Raw genomic sequence first — 24,179 nt, 5'->3', positions numbered from 1 at the left:
AAGTTACATGAGCCTTATGCCGTACTGACCTCCGCTCTGCTCCTCTGATGCACACAGTATTTGTCATGTAAAAACACACAATGTAAGTGTATGGGAATCCGATCAAGGCACCACTAGGCTTGTATTGTCAGCTAGTCCTTTTGTTCATATAGAAAATAATGTGTGCAACAGAAGTGAGAAGGTCAATAGATAAACTTCACAATAAAGCGATCAATAAGTTACTTAACAACAAACTCGTCTTATGGAGGGTACAAAAAAAAAAAATAAAATAAAATAAAAATTGAGGGATATGGTTTTTTTTCCCCCATTGTATTCTGATTGACATATTGACACAGACTATAATCCGTTGTACTGTTGCGTTTTGTCCTGTGTAAAGCTATAGAAAATAGACAAAACTAAAAGCTACATTAACAGCATTATAGGTTCTTCACCAGTGCACAAAAATAATTTTGTTAAAAACCAATATTTAACTCTTATGTTCTGTGTCTTGCATGGTGGTGTACATGAAGCTTCCCTTGTGTTGGAGCCCCTATGTTGTGCACTTTTCCCTCATAGCTAGGGCAGGGCCTAACTCAGTGGGACACACTTACATTTACTTAAGGTGGTTGCACCTCGAAAGTGTCCGACAACGTGGCTCTCAGCCGCAGTACCCGCTTTCCCAGTGGGCCAGGCAGGGAGTCTATCAAGACGGGTATAAGGATTAACAAACTCTCTCAATGTACTAGACTTTCCGACAGCCTACTGACCTTGCTCTAGCAAAACTCCCCATCAGTGCAATGGTATTAACCATGACTGTTCACATTGGCTGTATTCTGTTATTTTGGGGTTCCAATGTTTTGCTGTTAAGAGTAACACGGTCTCGGTTGCACTATTTTAGCTGTCAAAACACTAGTAACAAGACAGAAGGATTATAAGTCAATGAGGTGCGGCTGTTACTTTTAGGCCAGGGCCCCACAAGCCAGAAACGCCACGATTTGCCTGTGGTGGAAATGCTGTAGGAAATCTCACGCTGCAAAATGGATAGGATGCATGCAAATCCCATGCCACCTTTGCGTTTCAAACCACAGCGATTTCCAAAACCGGCACAGGTTTTGGAAATCGCAGCATGTCAATTATATCTACGGAAACGCCAGCAGCTTTCCCATAGATATAACGGTAACAAATTCTGCGGAAGAAAACGCCATGAACATTCTGTTCAAAGCGCTGTGGGAAGAACTGCGAAGCGTTCCCGCCGCGATTTTTCCTGCAGCGCTTTAGCGTTGCACATCGTCCCGTGGGGCCTTAGCCTTAAGTAGGTAAAAGGATACCGAGGAAAGGATGGCCTGGAAAAGTTGTCAGCAATGTACGATGAGAACAGCGGTACTTTGGATGCCAAGCACTCTTGCCCTGTCTCAGAGCAAGATAAGAAACAAGCCGAGTTTAGGATCTCTGACTGTAAAACACTGTAGATCCTTAAAGGATTCCTAGGAGAGAAAGAGTTCATAACCCCAATCACACAATTTGAGAACCCGTTCATCATTGTTTTTGGCCAGGCAACAAGTGTTGTGGTATACCATGTGGAAACGGATCACTGTCTCTCCCCCAGAATATCTGCAGTGTTGTACCACTGTTTGAATTGAGCAGCAGGTCAAGCACATGCATTGCTGCTACATTTATTTCACTTGGCTTACTTTATTGGTATAAGGGCTCGTTCCTTCGATGTAACGCGCCGTGCATTCAGACATGTATACACGTGGGAGCGCTCAAAATAGATGCCATTCATTTCAACGTGTGCTGGCTCACACACGCTACACATTGAAATCAATGGGTTGAAAAGCCTCCCATTGATTTCAATGTGTAGTGCGCATAAGCCATCACACGTTGAAATGAATGGCATCTGTTTTGAGCGCTCACACGTGTATACATGTCTGAATGCACGGCGCGTCCAACCACTGCAGGGTACATGCGGTACCGTGCAGTGGTTGGACGCCTTGTTTTTATTGAAAAGTAACTACAAAAAAAACCAAACAAAAACACACACACATACACACACAAATATAAGCTCAACACAATAACGCAATATATTGACATCTGTAAGGTTATTGCATGATTTTATTATGGTTATTGCACAAAGAACATCTAATGGCCTAAGCCTTGTTATTGTACAAGAACACCTAATGGACACACATAATGGTAGAAAATGTCAGAAAAACAATTTCATTAATTTGATGACTGGCTAAAAAAAAGCTGCAAACATGAAGTCAGCCGTGGCCTTTCTGTTGTAATAAAATATTTGTATACAGCGCGGTTACCAATGCAACACAAAGATAGAATGGGCCTTATTTGTAATTAAATGGCAGTCCTAGAATTGTAACAACCTGCAACAGGGAAACAAAAGTTGTCCAAAAGTTTTGTTATATTGTCTACCATTACAATAAATGGTCTGATTTTTGATCCCCCAAATGGCGCCACTCTCATCCATGGGTTATATTTGGTATTGCAGTTCTTTCCTACTCAAGTAAAAGGAGCTAAACTTCAAGAGTCATGGGGGAAAAAAAACAAAAAAAAAAATGCCTTTAAGTTTTATCAATAACTCCTGTTAATGTAAATTAGCAAAATCAGAGAGGTCATTTTTGTGAAGAAGTAAATACAAGACTGCAAAAGAATTAGGTTTGAGAACATTAAGGCTGAAGCTCCAACGTTGCAGAAACACTGCTTGTTTTGTTGCGGTTTTTACAGCTGTTTTTGTTTGAGCCAAAGCCAAGAGTAGCTACAAAAGCAATGGCAAAAAATATATGAAGTTGTAATACTTCTCCATTTTCCAATCTAGTCCTGGCTTTGGCTCAAAAAACCAAAGCAAAATCTGCAAAAAAAACAACAAAACCCCCCAAAACAAAAAAACCCCAAAACAGCTATTTTGCAAAATGGGGCCTTAGCCTAAGGCCTCATTCCCACGCTTCAAAACAGACCCCATTGACTTCAGTGGGTGCCGGTCTTTCGCACACTACACATTGAAATCAATGGGATCTGTTTTGAAGCGCCTCACTCTGACACGTGTCTAAATGAGCGGCGCGTTACTCCTTGGGAACTGGGCCTAAAACAACTTACACATGAACACTACTCTACCAAAAGGTGGCCATAAACCACCAATAGCTGTCAGCTGGAAGCCACTCCTTACAATCCCCCATACACATGCATACATGACTTAGCAAGTAGATATGAGTGAGTACTATTCGAAACTGTAGTTTCGAATAGCAGGCTCCCATAGTAATGAATGGACGCAGCCGGCACGCAGCCGGGACCGGCGTCCTGCCGCTTAACCCCCTGCACACCGGCCGCTCCCATTTATTCCTATGTACTACCGTTTCGAATAGTACACGCTCATCTCTATTAGCAAGTATTAGATTTTAACGTGAACTGACATCTTCCTAGAAAACAAAAAGCATTAAGCATGCTGAAATCCCTTCTTCCACCTGACAACAGCCAGCGTGTGATAGCCAGGATAACCAATACACAACTTGTAAAGCGGATCCATATCTGTGGGCCCCATAGACTACAATGAGGTTCACGGTGTTCCTGCCTGAAAAAAGCCGAGAGAAAAGTCCTACTTGCAGGAATTATTCTCTCTGCATTCTTTCAAGTGGAATGAGGGATGGAATCCCAGAGCGCACATGTGAACCTAACCTTACACATTAGATGGTCACCTGGTCCCACAGAAAATGGCAGGTTCCTGATAAGTCACAGAAGTAGCTTTAGAGCAACTAAAAGGAGGTAAATCTAAAAGCTCTGCAAACCTGACCTAGCTTACGCTTTGTGAACAGTTAATACTTGGTGATCTTGCTTAAAGGGAAATTCACATCTCGGCAAACTGCAGCTGAAATGGGACTAACTGAATGAGCCAAGCAATGCTGCACTATACAGTCTATGTAACTCTCATAGAGGTGAACAGGAGGAGTAGCACATCTCAGCTCTGCAGTTTGCGTAGTTGCCCTTCACCTCTATGGTAGTAACAAGCAGTGTAGAATAGTGTTGCTTGGCTGTGCCTGCAAGTCCCACAGTGATGGCAGGGATTCGTGGGCAGTGATTTGCTTAGCTGGGAATAAGCCAATAAAATGGGTCGTCCAACCCATACAAAAGCTTTGGAATGCTGCAAAATTATAAACCAAGTCGTACTACACTTCTGAATGTACAGCTCCTGTTGTGCTGGTACCTGAATCCTGCTCCAGTCTCTATCTTGGCCTCCAGCAATGACACTGATGCAATTCTGTGACCGCTGCATCCAAATACTGGAGAATAGGACACCGGTATAAAACGGCCTGACAAAGAAAACATTGATTATATAAATGACCTGTGGGTTTTTGTATCCATTAAATGGATGTGCCAAGCAGATTTCATAAACAGGATTTGAATAGAGCTTTGGTTTGTTATTTTACAGCATTGTAAAGGCTTCTGCACACGTTTCATGCACCGGACAACCCCTTTAAAAGGCAGATGAACTAAACTGATCGATATTCTGAGGTATGGATTTTTAATATAAAGGATTTGGAAAAAAAACAAAAAACGAAAAAATAAACAACCGGTATAGTGATTAAACGCATTTCATTCTTTATTCACAATTTAGAGACTGGCCTTAGGCCGGGACCACATGTGGCAAATCCCATCCACACATTGCAGAAAAATACGCAAAGCAGACACGCTGCGACTTCCAAAACTGGTCCGTCTTGGAAATCGCAGCATGGCAATTATACTTACAAAAATGTCTGCAGTGGTATAATGTGAGGAGCACTGTGGGAAAAACCGCAATTACTGCCACGGTTTTCTTCCGCTATGCTTTTTGCTATGGCCCACTACGTGGGGTCTTAGCCTAAGCCCCCTTGCACACAACTGTATGAATGGTCAGTGTGCTATCCGTGGTTTTCCCAGATAGCACACAAACCCACTCATTTTTATGGGCCTGTGAATTACATGATCAGGCTGACAGTCTGGGCCGCAAAACAAGGAAAAGGTCCTATTTCTTGCGGCCCTGCTTCCACGGCTCCTTATCATTGAATAGAAGGGGCCACGGCCGATGCAGGAGCGGCACATGGATAACATCTGTATGTCCCCCGTGCACCGCCCGTGCCATTCATTAACAGCAGCCGGTTAGCACACTGTCATGTACAACCAGCTTTAGAGTATTTCTACCCAAGGCCAGGATCCCTAAAGGATTTGTCCCCATACTTGTAGTACATGGAATGGGGGCCTTCCACACCTCCAACTATTTGCCTCTTAAACTAGACACCACATCTCTAGTTACAGAGACCGTACCATTTTGTGTTTGCAGCCCCTGTGCACACCAATCTATCTATTCCAAAGTGTTTTTGCATTTATGTAAATGAGGCACCATTAAATCACTATATTGGCTGCCAATAGATTTTTGAGGATATTTACATAATCTTACAATTCTTTACAGTTTTTACAGTCTAAATTCTATGTTTTGCATAAACTAGCAACATCTTAAAATGAGCATTGAATAAATAATAGACATATTTGTACTTTGTGTTGTCTCTACCACATAATACTTTATAGGTATTACTAGCAGTATGCCTGAGTCCACATACAACTGTCCAGAAAAGTGTTCCCTGGCAGCTGAACTTTAGTCATCCTAAAAGTCAATTTCTTGTAAACTGAGAACATGATTTACAAGTCCCTTAAAGGGAACCTGCCACATAAAACATGCGATCTGAAGAAGGAGTTAAGCAAACTGATATACAGAATATTATCCTGTAATTTTTTTCCCCCCATTTTAATTCCTACTAATTCTAGGCTTAGGAGTCCAGTGGGCAGGTCCTAATCAGTGACTGTTATAACTGTATTTACAATTAAACATGGAAGGCTGTCACTGATAAGAAAACCCACTGGATATTTAAATAAAATGAACAAACAAGTTATACTAGGTCTTTTCCTACAGTATCAATCTGCTCAGCTCCTCCTGCTCAATACCGTGCTGTTCACAATTCAGACTGTAAATTCAACAAAACAAGTTACCTTTTAAGAACTAAACATAGCTGGCAGTAGAAACACTTAAGTCACCAAGAAACTTGGTATCAAGTGAGTTGGAGCGCACTGTAGGGGATATTATGCTGAGCACCACCATAATAGTAACTGAATCTCAAATGCAATGGGGTGTGCCAGAGTCTTAGCCGGAGGCCGCCTCAGGTTCCGGACCAAAATACGGGTAGCTGTGACTGGACGCCAGTGCAGTGCACCGGCGTCCAGTCGCGCAGTCCGCTGAAGCTCAGAATAATGTCCCCTGCAATGCACTGTGGCTGGTTGGATGCAAAGTTTCCTGGGGACAGACTCCCTTTAATACTACATACCGTGTTTCCCCAAAAGTAGGATACTCCGAAAGTAAGGTATGCAGGGGGTTTCTGTTGAATTGCCTAATATAAGGCACCCCCCGAAAATAAGGCATGCCCAAAAATCATTGCAGCCGGCAGAACACTGTGCAATGTGCTCCATGTGCACAGGAAAGCCGGCTGCTGCCTCTGCTGTTGTATCCACTGTCCCTGCTGCTGTAGGATGAGCTGGGAGATGCCCACTGTGTATATGCTGCGGGCAGTTGGCTCTCCCAGCTCATTCCAGAGGCAGAGGCAGCAGCCAGCATACAACAGAGGCAGCAGCCGGCATACAGCAGAGGCAGCAGCCGGCATACAGCAGAGGCAGCAGCCGGCATACAGCAGAGGCAGCAGCCGGCATACAGCAGAGGCAGCAGCCGGCATACAGCAGAGGCAGCAGCCGGCATACAGCAGAGGCAGCGACACTCGGAGCACAGTGCACAGCATCCAGCTGGCTGCAATGCCAGTGAAGTGAGGCTCTCCAGCACAACCGCCGGAAGCCGCACTAAACCCCGCCCACCACTTCCACTGCCAGGACGAACAGCAGCACCAGCGCTGCTATGAAGATGGGAAAGGTAAGTAGGATACACCTCCCCAAACTCTCCCTCCCCAACACTACCTACAACAGGCAGCCATGTCGGCGCTCCACTAAGGAAGTGCCGGCATGATTGCCGGTTGTCATAAGACGTCCCCCGAAATTAAGACACGTCCTAGATTTAGGACAACAATTTAATATAAGACACTGTCTTATTTTCGGGGAAACACGGTACACAGTGAGATTGTTACAGTATGCATTGTTGACCAAAAACAAAAGAAAAAAACCCTCGACCAGCTTCTTACAACTTTACAAAAACAAAGTACACGTAGCTTTGCCGGGTAGGGGTACTGTAGTTATATGACCAGTTCTGTTATTCTGCTTGGAACATATTGTGCTATTCACTGTGCTGAATACCGTGGCACAAGAAGTACTATGTAATAAAATAAAGTGTAAAACTGTGAATGTTCTGGTCTTTAATCACTAGAGAATATTTTACAACCGATTAAAATATAATACAAGGAGGGGGAAGGGGTGTCACCCGTGCAATAAAAATAATGCCACTTAGAAAACAGTGATCCAATCTCTTCACCAACATCCAGTGATCACGCAAACACTGCATGCTCAAAAGAAAGCGCCAGTGCAGATTCCAGTACTTTGTAATGTAAACGTGTGCCAAGCTGGTGTAGTCGCAGCTTCATCGTTTCCGTGGATGACTAGCTCTAGCTAGTTTATAAAGCATGGTGGTCGGTCAGGATTGTTGAATTTGCACCACAATCGATATATTGGTAAGTCTCCAGGGAACTCTGTGAGGTGTGCCCGACGTAAGAAAACTTCACTGATGTTCTGCAAGACAAGGAGGACAAGTTAGTACAAAATAAAAATATAGAAAACCATTTCTGAATAGACTTCCATAAGCTCAGCACCGCTTGTTATATATTAACACTGAAGTAAGTGATCACTGAAGCCGCTGTTTGGCTGCAGAAGCCACATGGAGGGCAAGATCTGTTCTGGTGCTCCAGTAAGGGCATAAGACTGGTGTACGAAAAGACCTAGGACAGGTGAGCAGGACTGCTTTAGTTATTTAAACCCCTTCTCTGCACTCCTTTAACTTTCACTTCAGGGTTAGAAAACTCCTTTAAATATGGATGACCTATCCTTTAGATTAGAATTCCCTGGGGGCCGCACGGTGGCTCAGTGGTTAGCACTGCAGCCTTGCAGCGCTGGAGTCCTGGTATTCAAACCCCGCCAAGGGCAAAAAACCATCTGCAAGGAGTTTGTATGTTCTCCCTGTGTTTGCATGGATTTCCATCCCATATTCCAAAGACAAACTGATAGGGAAAAATGTACATTGTGAACCCTATGTGGGGCTCACAATCTATATTAAAAAAAAAAAAATTCCCAGGCACTACATAATGTACAGAGTTGTTTGCACACTTAACAGTTTGGTGTGGCTTCCCTACACCGATCTGATACTGCCAAAATATCCCAAGTCCAAGCAAACGCCCTGAGGCTAAGGCCCCAGGTAGCGAGATGCAGCCAACTCCCCCCCCCCCCCACAAAAAAAAACAAACCCAAAAACACAACAGAATCTAATCACTTTTTTTCTGGCAGTGTTTTTCATTGCGTTTTCGCAGTGTTTTTTTTTAGTTTTTCGCATTGAGTTTTCCACTGCAGGATTTTCTGACCCGATTACACCAGTACAGATAACTCCAGCGTTTCTGTAGGTATAATGGATAGGCTGAGATTTTGACAAAACAGCTTTTCCACAGCAGATTTCCTGCAATGTGTGGATGGTATTAGCCAGAATCCCATCCACTTATTCAGACAGAGGTCTCACCACCCAGCTACTGGTGAGATATTGGCTGGTTTGAATAACTTGGTCCAATTCTTTCTTAGGAAGGTTATCTAGGATTGGAGTGAAGAAACAAAACAAAACAAAAAAAATAATAATCGCTGCTTTTTTTTCAGAAACCGTTTCACCCGCATCCATGGACTGTGTGCTCCCAGAACAATCCTGCAGCTGTATATAAACGGGTATAAGTAGTGCTTGGTATCTCAAACAAAGATCTATACAAAGTGCACTCTAATAAGAGCTTTATTGTTTAATTTCACAGATCTGACTTAATCTACATTATTGAACTTCAAAATGAAATGGATACCCCTAGAAAATGAATACAGAGCATAAAATTGTATCTCCTGTTTTAGAGAGAACCTGTCAGGGCCATTTAGGATATTAACCACCCACAGGTTCTTATAGACCAGCATATAAGGGTCACAAATACTCCTAATGGTAAATTCACACAGGGTTTCTTGGTCAGGATTTTGATGCCGTATCCGCCTCAAAATCCTGACCAAAAAGATGGCTCCCATTGAAATCAATGGGAGCCGGTCAGATTTTTCTGGGAGCTGTTTGTTCCAGCTCCCGGAAAAAAGAAGAGACATGCTCATTCTTTCAGGTGGATTCGCCTCACGACATCTGCCTGAAGCCACCCTGACTAGGTCCATTCATTTGGGCCTAATCTGGAGCGAGTGCGCAACTGGATGCCGATGCACTGCACCAGCATCCAGTCACAGCTACCCGTATTTTGGTCCGGAATCTGAGGTGGCCTCCGCCTCAGGTTCCGGACCTAAAAACCCTGTGTGAACTTACCCTAACACTGCTCACAGCTGCATTAACCCCCCCCCCTCCCCCCGAAGTTTTATACTTCCCTAGAGAGGAAGCAGATGTTAGTGCAGCTTTTCACTGAAGCCAGAGAAAGTATGTCTCGGTTGTACTACACATGTGCAAGGTATGGAAGCCACACATATATACATATCCCAGCCCTGAACAGTATTAGCATGGGCTATTTGGAAAGTTTAACCGTTGGTATATAAAAAAGATCCCGTTGGTGCTTTACTGCTTCAACAAAAAGTCAGATTCCCTTTAGGCCAAAATATTACTTTGAATAAGAAAAGCAGGACTGGTTTTCCTTACAGATAGCCAATAACTTAGCACAGACCTGGGCAATGTATGTATCTGGCCCTCTGACTGCTTCTGTCTGGCCCGCATAGCTAGTTGAAGTTTTTTCAAGGACCTGTAATAATGTCGTCATAGCCTATCACCAGGATAGGCTATGACTTGTTAGTGGGCGGAGCCACACGGGACTGTGCGCTTGCTGCAAAATGTCGGCAATGGAGGCTGCTGCATGATAAAGAGAGAAGAGACAGCATGTGTGAGCAAGAGGGGGGGGACTAGGGGCAGATTAAGGGGGGGGGGCGGTGGAAGTTAAACTGAATGCACATGGAGAGTAGACATTAAACTAGGGGGCAGCTGGAGGAGGATATTAAACCACGGGGGGTTTATTATACAAGGGATGAGAATCATCTTTTGCATTATCCATGTTCTCTAGGAATTATTATTGTGAAGTCACACCATGGTGCACAGTTGGAAAGATGCCAATCTGTCTGGTGTCAGATGTGGCCCAATGTTTTCTCCTAAGGCATAACCAGTACTACAAATTGAAACCAGCCCCTGCACAAAATGACAAAATGAGCTGGAAACTCACAGGACCAGGAGCAAAAGTCACACAACATTACCAGATTGATTATACAATAATGCCATAGCAGCATTTTCTTTCTACATCACCTGTACTATCCCACAACTGTGACAATCCACACTATAACATTAGGTTCACACCTGCGCAGGCTTTCTATTTTTTTTTTTTTTTTTGGTCCATCCTAAGACCAGAAGAACTGAAAAAGTCGGTCATATGACGGACAGCAATGGATCCCAAGGGAGCCCACTGACTTTAATGGGGTCTGTTGGGAGACTTTCCTTCTGGGATTTCTGCTGAAATCTGCACCAAAGACTCTGTATGCGAATTCTGATACAAATATGAACAGAGCGATATATAAACTTGCAGATGCCTTCAGTTCTGATAAATATACACATTAAAACAAGAAAAACAGAAGTTGTACATACCGCACAAAAACGACAATGTTGTGAACTTTTACTGTGGTCAGTGTGCAGAAGTTACTGAGAAAGAAGAAAAAAAAAACAAAAAAAAAAACAACCCAGAAGTTAATAAAGTGTTAGAGAGGCAATATAACGTCCCTGTAAGAAGAAGAAGAAGAATACTTTAACCCTGAAATACAAAGCAGGCAAGTATCTGAAATAAACCCACAAAGTCAAACCCAGTGTGACCAGGCCCAGCTACATATACAGGTCATCTGTAACTATGAGCAGGTCAGGAGTCAGTAACACTTCTCCATTTTATGTTCGCAATCAGCTGACTTAGAATTGCTATATTGCATTGCAAGAGTTTAAAAAAAAAAACAAAAAAAACAGCACAAGCTCCTGAGGAAATGAATGACAAGAAAGTCAAAACCTAACATGCTGTGGGACAGAAAAACTATAATAATAAAAACCCTTCTCATCACCAGAAAACTACAAACTACAATTGTTGTGCAGCAGAATGTAGTTTATTGTTTTCTATAGGTAGCCATTTTGGGGTGGGACAGGCCCAGCCAAGCTGAGTCACTGCAGCGGAGTTCACATTTAAGTTAAGCTCCGTTCTCCATGCATAGTATTGCTTTGTCGGGCCAAAACATTGAAGGCTTTTCCTGAGGAAAGGTCATCATTATCTTAACCCCAGAAAACCCCTTTAACCTCTGCTACTGAAGGATCCATATACATAAAAACTTTTACTCGCATACAAAGCACCAGAACTGCTGTGGTTAAAAATGAAGGGGCGGAGAGGTGACGCCTTGTAGTGATGTGCTGTTTGTGAAGAGGTCACTGCTGTGGTCTGTGTTTGGCTGCAGTGGCGACCTAGCACATATAAGAAAGGCTATTCTTCTCCTACCTTTAGACATCTTCTCCGTGCAGCAGTTTGGTAGAAATCCCGGTTTGCGTCTTTAAGCAAATGAGTTCTCTCACAACATGGAGGAGTCCCAATGCTGTGAAAGAAATCTCCAGCGCCGCCTCCATCTTCTTCAGACACAGCCTCTCTGCACGTCTTCTTCCGGAGCTGGGTTCAAACATCTACACATGCGCAGTTGGCTCTGCCATCAGGACTCGGGCAGAGACGCCGCCATTTTTTGTTGCCACTTAACCCAGCTAGAAAATGGCCGCTTACACCAGGCAGGCATGCACAGTCGGCTCTCCCGAGGCCCAATGACAGAGCCAACTGTGCATGTGTAGAAGTTTGAACACAGCTCCGGAAGAAGACGTACAGAGAGGCCATTCCTGAAGAAGGAGGTGGCGCTGGCGATTTCTCTCACAACATTGGGGATGCCCCCAGTGCTGTTTGAGTGCTGGAGCCCGCCCCCAGTGCTGCGAGAGAACTCATTTGCATACAGAAGAAAAACGGGATTTCTACCGAATGGCGGCGCGGAGAAGACATCTAAAAGGTAGGAGAAGAATAGCCTTTCTTCAGGCTATTCCTACATGTGATCGAGAATCCCTTTAATTGTTTTATACAATTATTATTGTATTTTGAAGACCGAGTCAATAACTTTTTTCCAATGCCAACATCCTACATAATCTGTCAGATTCATTTAAGTCACTCTATCCAAGTATACCATGAATGCGGAGTACAAGTCATGGTGGAATAAGTCTACCCCCTGCTAGGAACAAAGAATTGGGCATGTCAAAATCCAACATACACTTCCTGTCTGGGGATCGTCTGTACAATCAGGCAATGTTTTCCCCGAAACATTTACTGCCATGCAAACAACTATAACCTAGGGAGGCCTAGAGTTCACTACCCTAAACCTTCACATAATATGTCAGATGTAAATGAAGTTACTTACTATAAGTAAGAGAGGATTCCACCTAACTCCAACTTCACTGTGAAATTCACCTAAAATATAAAAGATATTATTATGATACACCCAATACATCACATTAGCTGGTAAAAGGACCTGTTGTAAATACACAGAACACAATCCTATCTATGGAGCAAAGTTATAGAAGAATTCAGAAGTGGCTGGAATATAAAACAATTAGACATCCAATAGCAGGACTAGTTCCTACACGTCTGAATATATACCTGGCACAAATGGACATTTTCACAAGATAACATAATAACATAAAAGTGTACCAGTTTCTCGCTGAGCGGCTGGATGACAGAAACATTGGTCTGCTGCTGAGTTCCAATGACTGTGTTCATGTACTGAACCTGGCTTATAAGGCTGTCCACGGAGATTGAATAGAAGTTGGAATTGGTTATCTGCAGGGTGCTCTGTAATAAAGAAAAAACAGAAATATACAAGTCAATAAAATGCCACAGCTCAGTCTTACAGAAGTGAAGGATCCAAAGACTGCTACGGAGCTTTACAATGTACTTTCACGCGGAGGTCTCACACACACAACAGCGAAAAACAAAACGTGTGATGGCGGTTTTTGTAGTGGCCGCCACACAAGTGTTTTTATATCACATTGATTTCAATGGTACCACTTACATGTCCTATTTTTGGCAGTTTTAACAAAGCTCCATGAAAATAGATGGAAAAGATTAAAATTAAAAACAAAAAACATAAATCAATAAAATAAATAAATAAATAAATATATATAAGCCGATGGCTGGTCAGGTAATGGAGGGGGTGTACATCTCACCCAGAGAAAACTCCAGAAGGAATGTTTGTTCTCAGCAGACAACTTTCGTCTGCTGAGCATTTTGGTAAATACTCAGTATTAGGCTGGATTTTTAGGAATGACAGGTAGGTTGGTAGTGGGACCTGTCATTCTATCCCCCCTCCAGTCCACACGTTGGGGATGTTCCTACAGCCACTCAGCTGCAGAGAGTCTCCTCATCAAGGAGGCTTAAGAAGTTGCTCCAGCAGCAACACTTTGGCAGAGCTCGGCTGGAGAGCAAACAGGGAGGTCATATTTTTTGGAGCTGTGTCCTGAATGATTCTAATGGCTTTTGGATTTCTGTTATTCTAGGTGAGGTAACCTATTCTATGTTTAGTTAGAGCCTAGCTGGGCAGGTATTTATTTTTGTATTGTTTCCTTTTGTTGCTGCACTACTTTTTTGAGTGAAAATAAACTCCTATTTTTGTTTTGGACCAAAGAAACTGGACTTGTGTGTCTATGCCACCCCACCTAGCAACCCCAGACCCTGACAAATAAATACAATAAAAAAAATAGATATATAAATTTTTTTGTCAGGGTCTGGGGTTGCTAGGTGGGGTGGCATAGACACACAAGTCCAGTGTGTGTGTGTGTGTGTGTGTGTGTGTGTGTGTGTGTGTGTGTGTGTGTGTGTATAATATATAAATATATATATATATATATATATATATATATATAACCTATTTATTACTATATACTATAACTACTAGATGAAAGAGTAATACTTCCTTCCCAGGCAACCAACTGTCTGAATTCTGAATGACACAGATACAATACTGATCCCAGGATTAAGTCTAATCAAATTTTATTGATTAACCCCTTCCCGCCGATGGCATTTTTTGATTTTCGTTTTTGACTCCCCTCCTTCTAAACCCCATAACTTTTTTATTTCTCCGCTCCCAGAGCCATATGAGGTCTTAATTTTTGCGGGACAAATTTTTCTTCATGATGCTACCATTAATTATTCTATATAATGTACTGGGAAGCAGGAAAAAAATTCAGAATGGGGTGGATTTGAAGAAAAAATGCATTTCTGCGACTTTCTTACGGGCTTTGGTTTTACGGCGTTCACTGTGCAGCCAAAATGACATGTCCCCTATATTCTGTGTTTCGGTACGGTTCCAGAGATACCAAATTTATATGGTTTTATTTACATTTTGACCCCTAAAAAAATTCCAAAACTGTGTTAAAAAATTTTTTTTCTAAAAGTCGCCATATTCCGACGGCCGTAACTTTTTTATACGTAAGTGTACGGGGATGCATAGGGCGTCTTTTTTTGCGGGGTCGGGTGTACTTTTTAGTTCTACCATTTTCAGGAAATGTTATTGCTTTGATCACTTTTTATTCAAATTTTTATCAGAATCTAAACAGTGAAAAAACGGCGGTTTGCACTTTCGACTATTTTTCCCACTACGGCGTTTACCGAACAGGAAAAATATTTTTATAGATTTGTAGAGCGGGCGATTTTGGACGCGGGGATACCTAACATGTATATGTTTCACAGTTTTTAACTACTTTTATATGTGTTCTAGGGAAAGGGGGGTGATTTGGACTTTTAATTCTTTTTATATTTTTTTATATTTTTTTTAACTTTTTTTTTATTTTATTTTTTGCATTTATTAGACCCCCTAGGGGTGTTGAACCCCAGGGGGTCTGATCACTAATGCAATGCATTACAATGCTAATGCATTGCAATGCATTGCAAAAAAGCATCCTCTCTTTTGCAGGCTGCATAGAACAGCCTGCAAAAGAGAGGATTTGCAGACAAGCCTGGGAGTCTGTACAAGGCTCCCGGCTGTCATGGCAACGGGACGTCAGCCCTGGAGCATGCTCCAGGAGCCGGTGATCCCGGCCAAAATGGCGGCGCCCATGCGCCGCCGAGAAAATGGCGCCTCCGGCGCCTTTGACCGCGGCGCCGGAGGGGTTAATGCCTCCGATCGGTCCCCGGACCGATCGGAGGCATTAGAGCCGGTTGTCTACTGCTTAAAGCAGTAGACACCCGGCGGCTATGGCGGCCGCCCGGCTCCCGGGCGGTCGCCATAGTTACAGCCCCGACATGCGGCGTACTATTACGGCGCATGTCGGGAAGGGGTTAATAGAACATACATTACAGGGAAAAGCAAATAAGAGCCATGTCATAAGCCATTACATAGAAGAACGGAGTGGTAGCTCCAAAATAGAGAAGAGGTCTGCGCTTCTTACCAAAACGATTTGCCTTTATTTTGATCTCAACAACGCGTTTCGGAGAGATGGCCTCCTTTTTCAAGTGTAAAACTCATTACATTTTTATGTAAAGTCCTATTTAATTTGTGTGCACAAAATGGGTTGGCGCATTTCTGCGATTTTGGCGTTTCTTTAACACCCGCCCCTGTAAATATATACATGTGTGGTATGTATGAACTCCTACCGATACCGTAGCTCTTTACAGTCAGAAGGGCGTTCCCGACAGTCAGTCAGGTACGTCCTTCTTCAAAGCAGCGCCTATCGCTCTGTACAGTGTGAGCGGGGAGGAACGCCCCCTCCCCTCCTAATACTCGTCTACGGTCGAGCACTGTGAGCAAAGAGAGGGGACGTTCCTCCCCGCTCACACTGTACAGTGCAATTGGCGCTGCTTTGAAGAAGGACGTACCTGACTGACTGTCAGGAACGTCCTTCTGACTGTAAAGAGCTACAGTACCGGGACCGATAGCTCTTTACCCAGGGCACAGACCGGGAAAGCTTTCCAGCAGTATATAGAACTGCCAGGGCCCAAATCCATGAAAGGTCCTCTTTAAGATGTTGGAAAATCATTTGAGGAATATTTTCTCATTGTTCAACATGCCTATAGTTCACTTACCGTCATAGCAAGGTTCACAATGTTATTCTCCTTATCAAACCACACTTGTACCATTCTGATGCCGCCATCTTTGACAAGAACGGAGCGCGGGAACAGAAAAAATACCACCAAACCGCAGATTAAGAGGCAGAGCAGAACAGAGAGGACAACGTAAAGTTTCCTGTTAGAAAAAGAACAGTTATCAGAACTTTTTCTTCCATGGCAAGTTTTTTTTTATCCTCTGGATGTAATTGATAAAGCTCCATATTGAATTTACTACATTCAAGGATATTAAAACCTATAAAAAGTGTATAAAAGTGTATAAAAAGAATACATGTAGAAAATGACATGACATTCCATCATACAAGTAATGTGCTTTATTCATGAGAAACTGGAATACACCTTTAGGAAAATGGAGAAGGTGTGAAGACTGAAGTGGATTGCCAGCACTAGGGAGGTGCCTGGGTTAATACAATGCAGGGGGGAGAATGATTTACTGAAGGCATTGAGCCGACACAGTCATCTTTGCACAATTACATCACATATAGGTCATCTGACTAGGTAGATTACCTACATACAGTATGTATGTTTTATGGATTAGCTCTTATGATCCTTATGTGGAATACTGCTGAGAACAGATATGTAGCCTGTTCTATAAGTCACTACTAGTTCCTTGGAGGAAGTTATGTTCTCTTAATATGATCAGATACATTTAATATGTCTGATGATCATTAATGTTTTAGAAGAACAATCACTTATACTTATATTCTCCCGCTTAGATTACTGCAACACACTTCTCCATGGACTCCCAGCAAACACCATCGCCCCCCTCCAGTCCACCTTAAACTGTGCTGCTCGCTTAATCCACCTCACCCCCCGATCTTCATCAGCTGCTCCCCTCTGCCAGTCCCTCCACTGGTTACCCATAGCCCAGTGAATTGAGTTCAAGCTATTAACGTTAACATACAAAGCCATCCACAACCTGGCCCCTCCATATATCTCTGACCTAATCTCCCGCTACCTTCCACACGTAACCTCAGATCCTCCAATGACCTCCTACTCCGCTCTGCTCTCATCCGCTCCTCACACAACCGTCTTCAAGATTTCTCCCGTGCATCCCCCATACTCTGGAACTCCTTACCAAGACACATAAGACTGACCCCCACAATCACAGGCTTCAAGAAGGCCCTGAAGACTCACCTATTCAGGAAGGCCTACAACCTCCAGTAACACTATCACCGCACTGCCATCTGTACAGTCTCCCCCTCTCCTTCTGTCTCTATCCCTCTTAGATTATATGCCCTAGCGGGCAGGGCCCTCTACCCCACTGTGCCAGTCAGTCATTGTTAGTATTATATCTACCTGTATATTTTGTGTACTGTATGTAACCCCCAAATGTAAAGCACCATGGAATTAATGGTGCTATAAACAATAATAATAATTAATAATAATAATAATACCGCACATTTGCAGCGTCATGGTAAACTCTGCAAAGTTTACAGCATTTTCAATGTCAACCTTATAACCTGGACGTATTTTCTATCAGTTTTTTTGACAGTATAGTAAGCCATGAGATTTTAATTAAAACAAGGATAAAATACCCAGTGAAATAAACATATCTACAGTATCGCCTACAGCATGCAATGAAGCGCTCAGCTCTGCATCCTGATAGGAAATGGATCTGGTGACTACTGAATGAACCGTTGAACTAGTATATAGGAGAACAAATCATGAGGGTCTAGTTCCATTAGAAGCATATGGCTGACCACAGCAGTGACAACTATGGTGATATAATGGTACGGGCTAAGAATGGAAATGCAGTGCAGCACCTAGTATGTTTAGCACACAGTAGACTGGATGCCTGGACTAACAAGATGGTGATTTTAAAAACCACAAAATAGGTGAGCTCCATGAGACCAAACACACACGAATTTTTATACTTCGTATTTCCAGCAGTAGGAACTAAAAAGTCACATGTCAGTGAGGGAGTCTGCAGGAGAAAGCTGCTGTGCTGTATCACTCCTTCCTCATCCTTGCATTAGGTCATAATGAACTATTCTCTGCCAGAAATGTGAACTAAAGGCGTTATTTCACTGAGCTCATGAACTACCCATCACTATAGTAGTGCCCCAAGAAGAAAACTATGAGGCGAGTACTGCTGATTTCAATATTTTTACATCTTCTGAAGTTAAAAATAAATAAATAAATAAATAAATAAATAAATAGATAATAATGAAATAATCTCCACAGAGGATACAAAGTATCAGTAACACTTACGTTCTCTGGGGCTGCAGCCTTTGGTCACTGTATGGTATTAACGCAACCAACTCATTCACTTGCTCTAAAACAAAGCAAATGTACAGAACTTATTTACAAAGTAAAAATCAAGATGTTAAAGCATAACAAAGTGTAATATTCTTGCAGCATTTGGGACATTAGCAAATGTTTCAATAAACTTTATTAACAGATTTTGACTAGTTTCCATGAAATCCAGAGCTGAAAACCGCTTCTGTCTCTTCTGCACGGTTATCAGGGCTCGTTCACATGGGGCAAGAGGAGCAGATTTTGACTCCAAATTGACCTCAAAATCCACCCCCTCACAATAGAGGTTTAAGTAGACCACTAGCGTTCTTTGTTCCGCTAGCAGTTTGTTCCTGCTCACGGAAAAAAGAAGCGAGCCGCCCTTTCTTCAGGCGGATTCCACGGCTGATTCAGCTGCGGTGTCCACCTCACGACACAACCCTTCGGACTAGGCCCATTCATTTGGGCCTAATCTGGTGTAGAAAGCTGCAACGCAGTGTGTTCACACGGAGCCCCACGCGGGCCCAAAGAACCAACTTCTTCCATTGCTCCATGGTGCGGTTGAGTTGCTCACATGCGTAATGTGATCACACAGGAATGGACATGGGTTAGCACCAAAGCCATCACTGGTCTGCAGCTACTGAGCCCTGCTGCAATGTACGGTGTGATCAGACAATAGGCCCACTCCAGTTTATTTAAGCCCACTCCTTTTGGCTGGAATGGACTCTGAAGAGTCTGGTGCCAAAAGCAGATATGCACATCAATAGAGCCAATACAATGGACAAGGACGATAAATAGACATGTCAAGAGGACAAATCCAAACAATGGTGGAAAAAAACCAAAACAAAATAAAAAAACAGCTAGGATGTCAAAGCATGAACAGATAAGATTCTAAAAGAGTCAGTAAATCAAAATTCCCCCCCCCCTCACACATCGTATTTCGTCAACTATATAAACCCTGGCTTCCTCAAAAAAGGGCATGTGTGTCACCAGCTCTTACTGAGAAGTGAACTCATACCAATGCTCTGTGTCTGATGTAATTCCTCGCCGAATGCACTCAGTATATACTAATTAGAACAGCGACAGTCACCCGGTGTAGAACTACAGAGACAAACTCAACACCTCCAACATATCAACTTCAAGTATTTACTGTTCAATTGATAGCAAATATCTCTCACCCCTTGTCTGGTGCCATTGTCACAAGATAATCAATGTTATTACCATTTAACCCACTTGTATAGCTGACTGGTGTAATGTAAATAATCTGATTGTGACCACACAAGGGTTAAAGATTCAGCTCTAAATTTCATCACATAAAAGCTTCATTGGAGAAAATATGGAGTATAGATCGGGCGTCACCTGTTGGAATGCATCCAGTTCCCTGGCAAGATGGGCAAGTAATGCTGTCACGTCCTGTAAACTCAACATATGGAAACTGAGCTATATCTTCTTCTCTGTCCTTTCCATCCAACAAATCATCATCATCCTCGGCATGAGAGCTGCTACCCGGCTTCGAGAAGGACACATGCTTGGTATAGGCAGACATTATAGATCCCATATTCTGTGTTCAGCATCTGTTCAAAAATAAAGTCACAAAAATTAACTCGAGATAAAAGGGATAGTAGAAGAAACGATAAGCAGGTTTATGACATGAAGAGGTTAAACTGTGGCATCAATACAAAGAATGAGGGCACAGCTATGCAGAGTCAGCACATCTCCAACAATAACACAACACACGGAGGGGCAGAGGGCTGTGGCGCAATAGGAAAAGTGAAGTGAAAGGTCCAAAAAGATAGGAGTAGAAGTAATGTACTATTAGAACATTACACAATGTATGTCGGACATATGTGCAAGAACATTCCCTGGTGTATACATCAAACCTATAGCCCCCCATTTACCAGATGGAGGCCACGGGTGTCATTTTGGCCTCCTCAGCAAAGATATACACTATACTGACAAAGTAATAGACCATGTACACAACACCCCATTCTGAATCCATAGGCATTAATAGGAAACTGATCCTCCAGCATTTGCAGCTTAAACAGCTTTTACTCCTCATGCAGGGCTCTCTAGAAGATTTTGGGGTATGTTTGTGGGAAATTTTGCCCATTCATCCAGAAGAGCATTTGTGAAGTCAGACAGGGTGAGAGGGCCAGACGTGCAACCTACATTGTGGTGTATCACAAAGGTGTTTGGTGGGGTAGAAGTCACCCAGCCATGCCTTTATGGATCTGTGTGCACTGAGATAACTGGGCTAGAACAGAAAAAGGTCTTCCCCCAAACTGTACCCACAAAGCTGAAAGAATACAACTGTCCAAAACTTTAAAGGGGGTTGTCTATTTTTTTTCTTTTAGTAAGAGGCCAATACCTGGGACTTCTGCTGATCAGCTGCTTGAATGGGCCTGGGCAGTCTTGCGAGTGACTGGTTTCCCGTTTACAGTGTATGATATTTAATGCCCATAGAAAGTGAACGGGCCGACACTGCCTTTACATAACATGGCCGCTATATAACAGTGTGCGGTGCCAGGTGTTGGACCCCTGCTGATCTCTTACTGATGGCCTATCCTGAAAAGAAGGTATCAATCAAAAAACAAAACAGAACTGCCTACTCTGCAAATGCACCATTATCGTGAGCCAATGGAAGACATGTGCAACAGGTCAGAGTGTCTTACAGATTCACTATTACAGTCATCTATCCCACATTAAGAAATACAATCCATCCATCACGCAGATTAAAGGGGTTTCCATTTTGTAACTATGTATGCTAGAAACGCTGATCCTTATTCCTTACACACTGCACCTAATGATGTGACCACCATGTCCTGCAAATGAGGTCAAGCCCTCCGGCGTTTCATCCAGGATACTGTAGCATGGAGACAAGAATACACGAAGGGGGGGGAAGCTACACTGTTCAAAATCAAGTATGGTACACTTGGCTCTGCTTACATCTGAATAGGGGTATCCTGTACCCCTACCAACTCTTCCAGCTTCATAAATAGTCGACACCATACCTTCTTTTAGTATGGGGGGGGGGGGGGGATACTGTAGTATTTATTACAGCTGCGACACAACTACACAGCTTATATACTCCTGACATATCTACACAGCTGACATGTAATAACCCAACCATAGGTTTATACTGAAATCGGAGGAGAGAGAAGCCCTGCTTGCGAGACTTTTCTCTCCACCATTTAAGCAGAATCTCAGACAGATTTGCCCGGACACTAATGTGAACCTATAGTAACAAAGGAGACACGTGGGCAACAACTAGTAGGTTTAAACAAAATGTAAAAAAAATAAAAAGTTAAAACTAAACCTCAATATTCATCTTTAAAAATTATGTCTATGAACAATGAGCCCAAATATGAAACTACAGCGGTATTGATCTTACACTAATATCTCAATGTCATAAAACAGACAAAAACAAGGCCAGGAATGCTGAATTTGGGTAAACTGACCAACATAACGCTGCATGTACCATGCTTGAAAGACGTACCAATGAAAACTACAGGTATTCCTGCCAAAAAAAACCCCCAAAAAATATAAAATGTAATGGACATGTGGTGACACAAAAACAATTGTAAAATAAATATTTTATATTTGGTATGGCTGTATACTGACATACAGAATAAGGCCAGGTTCACATCTGCATTTGGGCCATTCTATTCCTCTCCCCGCAAGCAGAACTTTTTTCTCTGCACTTTTTGTGCGGAAACCACGTGGACCCCATTATAGTCTACGGGGTCTGTCGGTTTCCTACGATAACAGCTTTTATATGCAGATCAAGTTTCTGTTCAGGGGGTCCCCAAGTGGTCTCCCCAAATGGAAACCCATGCACAGATGTGAACCAGGTCTAAGGCCTCATTTACATGGCCAGTGAGTTTTTCACAACTAGCCCACTGACTCATGCATTTCTATGGCCTCATACACACGACATTGTATTACGTGTATATGGGGCCGTGCGAAAGACTCAAGACACTTCCTATTTCCGTCCATTTTGGCATCCTTTGCTCATGCAGTCTAAGGATGTGTTCACATCTGCAATTGATTTCTGTTCCGAGATTTCATCACCAATTCCACTTGAAGAACAGAGAGAGACGTCCTGCTTTCAGACCCCATTATAGTCTCGGGGTAACTGGATTGGATTTCCGACTTTCATGGGCCTAAGTGGAACCAAAGAACAGAAACTGGAGCGCAGGTGTGAGCCCAGTCCAAGTAAGTCCCAGCGAGTACCTGGAGAACACCAGAAATACATGGGGGGAGGTAACTGCTGCATCCAGGGGCAGAATAAAGAGCCTTGGTCTTAAGGGGTTAACAACAAGGGGAGGGGGCTGTGATGTGTAAACATAGGGGAGACATCACACAGCATGGAGTTTAGGGAGAGCTCTAACTTTAAACGAACCCTTCATAGGGAAGCCATGTATGTGACACTGGTCAGAGACTCAGCAGCTCTATAACAGCACAAACATCACAGAGCCAATACACGGGAGAGTTGAGAAATCCAGGTCAGGTCGGGACATGAGCACGATAGAAGGGGCGCTCCCTATAACCCAGCACTGTACCCACAGCATAGAGACATCCGCCGGTCACCTGACAATAGGAAGGGAACAGGGAGACCTGGGGGAGCGCCCCCACTCACCTGCCGGCCTGCTGCACAAGTGCTGGGGGTCCCTCTCAGTTATCCCGGGGCCGGAGAGCAGCGACTACGTGCACAACAAATGATCAGAAGCTGGTGCGCTGGAGGACCTTTGGTGACGTCATGGCCATGTGACCTGTCACATGTATGGGAGGAGTCAGGCTGGGTTGTGCTTGTTTATGTGAGGTGTGACGAGTGAGAGGACTGAGCGTGGCGTGTGATAGGAGGAGCTGTATAATGTATGACAAGGGGAGAACCAATAGTACACCATGTATATAACGTGAGGGGTGTGTCATGTGCATGGGGCGGAGCTATGTGTGTCATGTGTATGGGGCGGAGCTATGTGTGTCATGTGCATGGAGCGGAGAATGCTATGTGTGTCATGTGCATGGAGCGGAGAAAGCTATGTGTGTCATGTGTATGGAGCGGTGCTATGTGTGTCATGTGCATGGAGCGGAGAAAGCTATGTGTGTCATGTGTATGGAGCGGTGCTATGTGTGTCATGTGCATGGAGCGGAGAAAGCTATGTGTGTCATGTGCATGGAGCGGAGAAAGCTATGTGTGTCGTGTATGGAGCGGAGAAAGCTATGTGTGTCATGTGTATGGAGCGGAGAAAGCTATGTGTGTCATGTGCATGGAGCGGAGCTATGCGTGTCATGTGTATGGAGCGGTGCTATGCGTGTCATGTGCATGGAGCGGAGAAAGCTATGTGTGTCGTGTATGGAGCGGAGAAAGCTATGTGTGTCATGTGTATGGAGCGGAGAAAGCTATGTGTGTCATGTGCATGGAGCGGTGCTATGCGTGTCATGTGCATGGAGCAGAGAAAGCTATGTGTGTCATGTGCATGGAGCGGAGCTATGTGTGTCATGTGTATGGAGCGGTGCTATGTGTGTCATGTGCATGGAGCGGAGAAAGCT

At 43.4% G+C, this 24,179-nt stretch overlaps 1 protein-coding gene across 1 annotated transcript; it reads right to left on the bottom strand.

Annotated features, from left to right (window-relative positions):
• Nucleotides 1-1,905: 1,905 nt before the first annotated feature.
• On the bottom strand, nucleotides 1,906-23,392 carry TMEM106C (transmembrane protein 106C). Its single transcript, XM_075265852.1, has 8 exons — nucleotides 23,266-23,392; nucleotides 19,986-20,200; nucleotides 18,603-18,666; nucleotides 16,347-16,506; nucleotides 12,978-13,118; nucleotides 12,688-12,737; nucleotides 10,856-10,909; nucleotides 1,906-7,737 (listed from the first exon to the last, which is right to left on the bottom strand). Exons 2-8 carry the CDS (start codon nucleotides 20,182-20,184, stop codon nucleotides 7,623-7,625), a joined length of 783 nt encoding a protein of 260 aa, XP_075121953.1. The 5' UTR covers nucleotides 20,185-20,200; nucleotides 23,266-23,392; the 3' UTR covers nucleotides 1,906-7,622.
• Between the last annotated feature and the right edge of the window lie 787 nt (nucleotides 23,393-24,179).

Source organism: Leptodactylus fuscus, chromosome 2 (genome assembly GCF_031893055.1).
Source record: "Leptodactylus fuscus isolate aLepFus1 chromosome 2, aLepFus1.hap2, whole genome shotgun sequence".
NCBI lineage: Eukaryota > Metazoa > Chordata > Amphibia > Anura > Leptodactylidae > Leptodactylus > Leptodactylus fuscus.
The sequence above is the reverse complement of the archived record's forward strand: the minus strand, read 5'-3'. Positions and strand labels throughout refer to the sequence as shown.

Coding starts and splice junctions, on each gene's coding strand:
- TMEM106C (XM_075265852.1), bottom strand. CDS start 20,184: ATGGGATCTATAATGTCTGCCTATACCAAGCATGTGTCCTTCTCGAAG. Junction 13,119..16,346: donor TTGTGAACCTTGCTATGACG/GTAAGTGAACTA, acceptor TCTTTATTACAG/AGCACCCTGCAGATAACCAA. Junction 12,738..12,977: donor AGCCGCTCAGCGAGAAACTG/GTACACTTTTAT, acceptor TTTATATTTTAG/GTGAATTTCACAGTGAAGTT.